We start from the raw sequence: 10,150 nt of genomic DNA on the forward strand, positions 1-10,150 counted from the left end.
GGGGGCTTTCAAGAATCGTGTCTTGTCCGTCTCGCGTATGTCAGCCAGTCACAGCCAGAAATGGCGCTCCCGGACAACCATAGTGGACATCGGACGAACCAGAGACCACGCCGTAACCTCCGTCGCTCGTGGCGCGACGTCCGCCATGGTGTGGAGTTCTCTGCGAACTTCCGGGTCGTGACCACCCTCGTGCAAGTCCCTCAGTGCCTTGGCCTGGTGCACTTGCAATCACGCCGTAGCGTGTAAGGCGGAGGCAGCTTCTCCACAGGTCGTGTAGGCATCACTGGCCAGTCGAGTACCTACAGATCCGGGAGGAGAGGCACGGTTCTCCCTGCCAGTTGGAGGCGGTATTAGGACACAACTGCATCGCAACCGACCGCTCCACCGGGGGGACCCTTGTAACCCCCTAGCTGCCACACCATCGAGGGTGGTGAGGGGGTGGTACCCCCCGGGAGGGTCCAGCCTGCTCTTTTTGAGAGCGCCGCTGGTTTCGGAGTGCCGTCGGGCTTGGGCATCCCCGGAGGGAAATTCCTCACCGTGACCGTAAGACCAGTCCGCCCACCCCCAGAAAAAGGACGCCCCCGGCTGCCACCAGAGGGAACCCCAGATCTGGGCAGTGGCACGGGCACTCCGCCCCCTTGCAGATAACGGAGTCCGGTCCGCAACTCCGAGATGGTCATACCCCCGCAATGGGAGCATGAGCCATCCACAAAAGCCACCTCAGCGTGCTTCATGCCCAGGCACGAGAGGCAGCGATCGTGACCATCACCCAGCGCCAGGTAACGACCGCATCCAGAACGCCCGGGTGATACGTTGTCTATAGCAAGACCCACATCGTCTTTATAAAGACGTAACGTCAAGTTTGCCAAGCAACGTCGTCTTTAAAAAGACGCACCCGAAATTGCTCTTAGGTGAAAAAGCTCTTTTAGCGTGCTGAGACGCACAGGGGAGATGATCATCTGCAACACAAACAGGGGGTAGTGCAGCCTGATGTGTGCAACCCACTCGACACGGGAAACCACCACTGCTGAAGCGCCGTCCGACGACACGAAGAGCTCTCCTAGAGCGCGCTGAATTCGTTCAGTCTTCTTCTCTCAGTAGAGTAGTCAGGAGCATGTCATCGCTCGGCTCCGAAGCGAAAAGCTGAATATGTGCTGCATCTGATGCCTACTTATACTCACGCTGTGATCAGCAGCAGCTGGATGCAATAATCGCATGCCAATGTGCATTGGCTCGTTTAGTTTACACTCGAAGTAGATTGGTCCCTCTAAGCGAGATCCCAATTCGTCGGTCCTCCGATGTGACGTCGAGAGTGACCGACTGAAAGGGAACTTTAAATGTGTTTTAAGCCTTGCTTGCAGAGAAATTAACAACCTACACAGAGCAAAACAATGTTGATTGTCTTCCACTTGGACATTATCAGTGGATTTATACAGGCCAGTGTTTTTAGTAATGATGTTGTAACCTTTACACACACACAAATTTGTTTCTGATCAGTGTGTAATTCATATGAATTCTGTTTCAATTTACAATGACAAATGGGAATGTATTCAGTACACAAAATACACTGATGTCTGATATGTTTAATCATATCCTTTTCATCAGTTACTACTAGTTACCTCAAATTTAGGCAAAATGAATGCAAACATTTTAGCATTTTAATGGATTCACCACCTTTTTCTCACCATCAAAAAATGCAAAAATTGCTTTGAATAAGTTTAAAATTGTGTGGGCTGGCTTCTGAATGCTAATCTCTAACTTGCATATTGATTTTATATCAGGTTGGAGACATATTAAGAAAATAAGAATCACTATTAGAATATGAGTATCTGAAGTACGCATGAAATTAGAAGTTACAAGAAGTAAAATTAATGCAAAATTGAAACATCTCCACAAGCTTGTGGAGTAAAGCTTGTCATGCTTGTTTCGTTTTCAAGTGTAATTAAACAGATCCTCATCTGAGTCCTCTCACACAGAGGGCAACACATAAATCTCTTACATATGCATGAACAAATGCTAAATCGCTGCATGCACAACCAAAATGCCTGTAAATATCACTGTGCTATTTCTGATACTTTTGTCCTCTTTTTCATCTCCATTAGATTTTACCTAAAGACAACGAGACAAGGTCCACGCTAATGTACAGATACATCATCCACGAAGATTCAGTGCCCCTTAACAACAATAATGTAATTCAGGAGGACACATATGAGTGGGCACTGAAGAGCTGGTCTCAGTGTTCAAGGCCTTGCGCTGGAGGTAACTTTCCGAATTTTTCAAAGCAGCTTTTCAGAAAATCATGATGTTAAGATTTATATTATTTTAATGTCTTGCCTTAAAGCTGCACTTAGCAGATTAGAGCTGGGCGATGATATAGTTTACATTTTTCAACGATACAAGCAATCGAGCAGTTGAGTTAGTATAAACTGTCCTATGTGAGTATACTGTATGTATGCATTGTGAAAAAGGTGTTAGATATGTTCAACTATTATCTAACATTAAATGAACCTAGTAATTTACAAAGTAGCTAGTTTTAATCATATAAAATTTCTCGACCTTCTCAATTGTATCCAATTATTCAAAAGAATGTTATACATAATAATTTTGTAAATTTATATTCAGTTCATTATAAATGATTTTTACTCATTAGCTTATTCATTTCTACTTAACTAATAATCGTCACACCCGAGAAACAACATCAGGGTCTATTGAGTCTTTTGAGATGAATGAGGGATTTCATTCTGGCAGCCCAGATAATTTTTCTTTTTGCTCTTTCATTTTATTTAATCTTTAGGATTCCAGTACACCAAATATGGGTGTCGTAAAAAAGGTGACAACAAAATGGTGCACAGAGGCTATTGTGACGTCAACAAGAAACCCAAACCTATTCGAAGAATGTGTAACTTACAGGACTGTACGCAACCACAGTAAGTCGAAATGAAACTGTTTTTAATACTTCTCACAATAACTGTAGTCTTTTTCACTGAAATGAAAGCTGGAGTGGCTTGTCATGGTACAGTACAGTACATGATTTCTTATTTCATCACATGTAACTCAATCTAAACATCACTAAATAATGTATAAGCACTCATGCTTCCCCAGTCTAGCTCGGAGAGCTCAGAGCTGGGTTTAAATTGCTTTATACCATTGGGAGGTCTTGTTTCATTCATTTCTCTTGTCAGAGGCTATGAAGAAATCTCAGAGTGTGATTGTGCATGCATGTTTTTAATAGCTTGGAATAGTTTGCCTCAGCCTTTAGTTTCTACTGAATGTGTAGCCTTGGATGATTTTTCGAAAGAAAACCAGAAATATAGCTGTAGCTGCTTTTATTCTGTTTTTATCCGACGTGTGTCCATAGCCTGCTTTTATGACTAACACAGGGAATGTATATAAGAATTATTAAGATGCTTTTGTGTCAACTTACACAAGTCACTGAGCACACATCATGTCCGCACCATGAACATCTTTTTCATTTAAATATGCACAGTAGGATGTAAATGGCGTGTATTGTACATGACAGCATCACAGTCCCACTGCCTCTCCACCTATTAGCTTTGACAATTTTTGAATACTCTTGTTTAAAGTGCTCAAAGAAAAAAATAAACATTCAAGTTTTTAGTACTCTCTCAAGCAGTTATTCAGCTTTTATCAGCCATAGCTGCATCTGCCATAGGCTCACTTGATTGAAATATCAGTCTTGAGAATATATCAGTGCGTATTTGAAGGCAGCAACAAAAGCAGATGTTTTTTTATGCTCTGCACTTTCTGCTATTCATAGGCTTATACGTCTTCACAACAGATCCAGATCTTTAATAATCAAAACACATGAAAAATGTTTATATGTGACCTAATTGTTTGTAAATGGAAATGACATTATTTCCTTCTGCTCAATCTTCCAACAGAATTACACCTGAACTGTAAAGTAATGTTGTACTGTTTGATTTATATCCATTTATATTACACTGAGATTAGCCATGATAAAATATGCCCTGCCCATCCCCACTGTAAATGATGACAGTCTTTTTTGCTGTGACTGCATTGTAACATCTTCATATTCCATCAACTATTCTATATCCATGTGTGATTTATAAGCACTTGAGCAGTCAAGGATATAAACAGTGTCTGTGAGAGCAACATTTCAACGAAGCCGCACTGTTTCTTTGAAACGACTGAATAGGTATACTAATAACTTGGAGTGAAATCTCTTTTGCAAATATGTTTTATCAATCTCTTTTGTAGTACAAGTCTCTGTTTTAGTTGGTTTTCATCATTTCAAAATCCACTTGTATTAAAAGCCACAGAATAAAGTGGATCCCCCCACCTGCTAATAGATGGATGAGCATTATAAATCATCTCTTATATTTGAGACTGCAATATATACTAAATGAAAGAATATACTGTAGTAGATTTTTCAAACGAGTAATCCGTTCCTTTGATAAAATAGCAGCAGAGTGACCTGCTGTAGAGCTCCACAGAATAAGGACACTTTTAATGGGATTATAATTTGAGCCTCTGACGTGTGTTAGTTAATTGAATTGTTTAATCTCCCACGCCATATTGCATATTTCATGCTGAGACATAATAATGTCCTTAAAGGTGCACAACAGATTTTTAAAAAATGGAAAAAAGACAAATGTAGAAATGTTAAGGTGTTAATGTTAAACAACAGGAGGTGCTACAGAATCATATGATTTTCCACAAGCTGAACTGTTGCTGAAGAGTCAGCTGCTGTGACACTTTCCTATTTCGATTCTGATATTTCCTCTGTGTACCCATCAGTCACCAGGGCTCCTCCTCCTTCACATCTGCGGAGGATAAGATTGTGCCTGCAGTTCTTCCTGCATTTCCCTTTTCCCATTCCCTTTGCATTTGCTTGTCCTAATTTTCTCTTTTATCTTCCTCACTCTTGAAGCTGTCTCTGCAGGTGGTGGCCATTTTAGTTTCCCCTGCCTCCTTTTTAAAAAGCTTTTTTGCTGTAAAATGTGTGTGAAATAATTAAACATGGCAAAATGTGTGAACTAAAACACCCATTTCTTAATGCAAAAAGTGTTAATTAAATTAACTTACATATTTAATAAACATGCAAGGACTCAGGAATATATCTCTTCATATCATAGTCTACGTTCTTTTCACTCTGCTGCAGTTTTGGTGGCTTGTTTTATGAACAAGCTTGGGAGAACATCTGCATTCTGCCCAGCGATGTCTTCAACAGGCAGAAAATCTCAGCCTTCACAGTGTGGCTGTTTATTGTATTAAGCACATCATTGCAATCAAGAATGATGCTGATAACATGATTAAAATCACATGAACACGAAAAGCACTTTGGAGTATGCACATTACGATGGTAGGAGATAGCTAGAAGAGCAGCGTTTTGCACTAAGCCATTAAAAATACATTTTTACAATAAATGTAACGAAGGTTGTTAACCTTTCAACACAAGTACTTCATCTAAGCAGATGTCAGTGTATATTCAAGGTGTAATACATAAGAGCAGTAGTACATGCTGCACTCTTTAATTATGTCAGTTCACACAGGTCAGTGATGCCTCCACTGATGCACCACATGGATTAGTTAGAAAGTCACAAACCAGGCACAAATGACCTTCTGTAGCGCTCTCTGTTACACAGGCTGGTTCAGCTGCTGAGCTATCTCCTCATTTCCACAAGCGTGCTATGGAGGGGGTGGTAGGTCTATTATAGTCAGTAGTTTTTACTCTCTTTACTTATGTAACCTCTGGTGGGCCTAGTCATTCACTGATAATATGGCATCTATCATTAACCAAAAAAAATTATTTAAAGGGTTAGTTCATCCAAAAATGAAAAAGAGAATGTTGGTCTCTGTGGTTTTTTTATCCCTACAATAGAAGTCAGTGGTATGTTTTGGTGCCCGTTGACTTCTATTGACCTACTGAGACATTTCTCAAAATGTCATCTTTTATGTTCCACAAAAGAAAGCAAGTCATTGAGGTTTAGAACTACAGTACATGAGGGTCAGTTAATGATACCAGAATTGCCATTTTTGTGTGAATTATCCCTTTAAACGTTGTGAGGTAGTTGTTCGATGCTAAGCCGTCTTTAATACATTGTCAGCGTTGACCAGGTGTCATGTGTTCTGCTGTAGATATATTCTTAATGACTGTATGATTGGTCTTTAGGTTTATGAAGGAGCTACAGATGCGTCCTACTTTAAGTTCATCAGGCTGAGCATTTACATTCTCTGATCACATTCTGGGTGCAAAATAGTCCATCTAATTAATTTTATCCGACACAGATTTGTCAGCAGCTGGTCTGTCTTGAGACAAGGAATAATGAATGGGAGCTCCTGCTGTTTAAGCAGGAAATGTGTGCAGTTTTATAGTCCTGAAATAAGGGGGTAGACCTGTAAATGATAACACTAATCAGACCGATAAGGATAATTGAAAACTGTTGAGAAATTTTTCAGTTAGAATGATTCAAATTTTTAACATTGTCAGCATTTGTCTTTTATGTATTTCTTCACAAATTCATGATTTATAATTTTGGTTTCTAAAAAATTGAATTAAGATGATTATCACTGTCTCAGTTGACAGCGGCCATATTTTTTTTCTTTAGTTTTTTATCGAAACTCAGGTTTGAAACAACTTGAGGATGAGTAAATGATGACAGAATTTTCATTTTTGGGTGAACTATCCCTTTTAAGGTGTGCTATAAATGAATAGTGCTGATAAACATCTGATGAGATAGTATTCTCATTTGAAACCAAGTAGAGGTTTAGACATAGAAACAGTATTTGATACATCACAACTTAAAAAGCATATTGAACCACATTTAATTTCTCTTCTGACAGATGGATCACAGAGGAGTGGGAGCACTGCACTAAAACCTGTGGAAGCTTGGGATACCAAATCCGCACCGTGCGCTGTGTCCAGTTCCTTCATGAAGGCACAAACCGCTCTATCCATAGCAAGTACTGCAGTGGGGAAAAGCCTGAGATCAGGAGGCCATGTAACAGAGTGCCCTGCCCAGCCCAATGGAGAACCGGGGCCTGGTCAGAGGTATTTTAGGTCACTTAAGATCACATGATGTTTTGTTTCTATGAATACAAAAGCTGTCAAGAATTTTGAGAGTAGCATTTTGGGAGAGTGAGAGTATTGGTTCAATTGTATTTTGCAAAGCTCAGCAGAAGTAAAAAAAAAAGATCTGCAAGCAGTTTTAAGTGTAATTGGGCTTGAAATTATTGTGAGATTACAAAATCTCATTTGAAGAATGTGTTTATTACATCAGAGCGATTGTTTTTTTTCAATCGAGAAACACCTGGGGAAAAACAAATTAGCACTAATTTACTTTCAGTTCGTACTTTTAAACTTAAAATCAGAACCATTCTCCTGCACTGATAATGTCCATGTGAGGTCTGACATTTCAGTTGATTTTATGTCAATAGTGATTTTAAAATTCACCCGGAGGGATTGTTTAATGACTGTGACCTCATTACCCAACTGTGTCAGAATTTGAAGCTACAATCCAGGCTTTGAGTGTTTTATTGCCAAGAAGTCTTTTGATGAGCTCAAGCTAGTATGCAGTTGGTAAGTGCAATCCTCTAGTGAGCAAGCCTATGAGGTATTGATTTTGACCCCAAGCAAATGGATTTAACACCATACTCTATCTATGCACAATGTTGTCAAGTCATTGATCAGGCTGACCATAAACGCCTACTATAAACTGGACATTAAATGCATAACAATTTGCATATTCATGCACTATTCATTTATGACATTTTATTGTATAAATAGTGTGTGTTCCAGCTGAAAATTCCAAAAAGCATGCATTTACAAATGCATTTAATTAACCAAAAAAAAAAAGCCAAGTTTCTCCTAACAAGCCATGACCGCAACACACAACAGTACATTGATCTCTCTGTTTTGGAAGTGTCACTTGTAGCCCCGTCCACTTTGAAATCTCATTGGTCTAAAGTTTAACGATACATTAAATGTCAAATATCTTCTGTTAGACTGTGATTGTGTCCTCTTGTGCAGCTGTTTTGTGTTCAGTTTGGACAAACAAATTGCGTTGTGTTTAGGACACAGTAAGAGATGTTTGAAATACATATGTATCTATCTGTAGTGTGGTTCCCCTAACCTTCTTACTTGTCTCTCAGTGCTCCGTGTCCTGTGGAGAAGGTGTGGCGCGACGTCTGGTCACATGTCGTATTGGAGATCAATGCACCAGCGAGAAGCCCGAGTCGCACAGGCCCTGCAGGCCAGGATCCTGCCATGGTAAGACGGCATGGACACCATTGCAAATCCTGAAACACAAAGCAGGCAATTGGTTTGTGCAGAAAGCAGCACAGGGACAAAAATCTTCTCTCATCAGGCAATTTTATGGTGTCTTGAACGGCTGAACTGTTCATGTCGTTCATTGAACTAAAGCAAGTGCACAAATTCATCTGCATTGATGAAATTATTAATGGTGCTCTTAATCACAGTTAATTTCCCAGAATGCTTTTGTGGTCTGTGAACTTCTCACCTTCTCTCTGGAGAAACTTGTTTACCCAGTCTTAGGTGTCTGCTGAGAGCATTTATTTAGACACGCATTACATATGAGAAAGCTATTAATTAGGTTGCATAATGCCTACAAGCTTGAAATGAACATGTGGTTTTGGCAGCGTTTCGTATTCATGAATAATATACTCTTTTTCAACATTTCTTCCCAAAGCCAGACTTTTGCTTTTTCAAACCCCATGAGCTAGATATTTTACATTTATCTTTGCGTTTAATGCAATAGGTTTTACTGCAGTGCCTACAGCACAGAAAAATCACAGTTTCTTTATGAACATGAAAGCCTGACTTTACCGCTGCTCTCGAGAATTTTCTTCCAATCTTTTACTGTTAACTCTCAGCTGGTCAGCATTATTTGTTAGAACACAGTGCGTCACGAGTCCAGTGATAAGAGTGAGAAATCCAAAATAAATCTCAGCAGACATCACCGTGAATAACACTTTCTTTATGTCTGCTTGCATGACGCTTCCCCTAGTTTCTCTTTAATGGCTTGAGCCGCACCTGGATGACATCCATCTCAGTGGAAGGGTAACACATCACCTACCCTTTACAAATGGCACTCTTGCGGCACACTGCTTAACTTTTCAGCTGTGTACAGTATAAAGCAGGTCACCTTAGAGAGCTTGAGGCATTTTGTTTATTTTCAGCTGTAAAAGACAAACCAGTTGGTGGTTCACCTGGTGACAAATAGTCTGTAATCCAAATTCAACCTGAATGGCTCTTTTCATGACTTATATTAATTGAAAGACCTCATGACCTCTGTATTTTTTTGTGGAAGAGAGGAGAGAGGAGCAATAAGGTAAAACTGAGGGGAACAGGAAATTACACAAATCCAGGTCAGCCAGACATAAGTGTCACAATGTAATCTACAGTTTTGGAGAGTTCACCCAAAAATGAAATTCTGTCATCATTTACTTACTATGTTGTTCCAAACCTGTATGACTGAATGAGTTTATTCTGTTGAACACAAATGAAGAATACAATAAATTAGGACTTTTTAAGTTTCAAAAAGCTTGCAAAAGCACCATTTTATGAGTTGAGCACACTGTTCGATTCATGATCATGAACATATTTCCAAGCCTCGACTCCTTTCCAATTGACAATACTTTCTCAACAGCTGTTTATGAGCACTATTCATTCATTGCATAGTTAAAAAAAAAATTTTTTTTTAAACTATCAGTGTATCCACCTTTTTCTTCCCGTAATAACGGGATAACCATATATATATATATTCTATGGGTCTAGCTTCCGGTTTCATCCACTTCCAGTTGTACAAAACAGTTTGTTTTCCTGCTTGATATTGAAAATTGGTGTGTCTTACCATATTATTTTAATGTATTATCATAATTATGAACACACTGGTTTGTAGTTCAAACCGTTTTACCGTTTACTTTAAAGGGGTCATATGATGCTTTTTTAAAGATCATTATTTTGTGTATTTGGTGTAGAAGAATATGCTGACATGCTTTAATGTTCAAAAAACACATTATTTTTCAAATACTGTACATTATTGTAGGTCCTCTATGCCCCGCCTCTCTCAAACGCTTCGTTTTCTACAAAGTCCCTCCTTCCGACAAGCGCAGTCTGCTCTGATTGGCCAGCTGACCCAGTGCATTG

General features: G+C 39.5%; 1 protein-coding gene across 2 annotated transcripts in view; it reads left to right on the top strand.

Annotated features, from left to right (window-relative positions):
• Positions 1 to 10,150, top strand: part of adamts3 (ADAM metallopeptidase with thrombospondin type 1 motif, 3) — a 108,358-nt gene that overhangs the window by 94,790 nt on the left and 3,418 nt on the right. For both annotated transcript variants that reach the window (XM_016241095.1, XM_016241096.1), the window contains 4 exons: positions 2,103 to 2,259; positions 2,795 to 2,927; positions 6,826 to 7,033; positions 8,134 to 8,251. In XM_016241095.1, the coding sequence (XP_016096581.1) occupies positions 2,103 to 2,259; positions 2,795 to 2,927; positions 6,826 to 7,033; positions 8,134 to 8,251 (616 nt within the window). The remainder of the gene's footprint in view (positions 1 to 2,102; positions 2,260 to 2,794; positions 2,928 to 6,825; positions 7,034 to 8,133; positions 8,252 to 10,150) is intronic.

The sequence above is a fragment of the Sinocyclocheilus grahami genome, unplaced genomic scaffold (assembly GCF_001515645.1).
Source record: "Sinocyclocheilus grahami isolate Dianchi unplaced genomic scaffold, SAMN03320097.WGS_v1.1 scaffold611.1, whole genome shotgun sequence".
In the NCBI taxonomy this organism is placed as follows: Eukaryota; Metazoa; Chordata; class Actinopteri; order Cypriniformes; family Cyprinidae; genus Sinocyclocheilus; species Sinocyclocheilus grahami.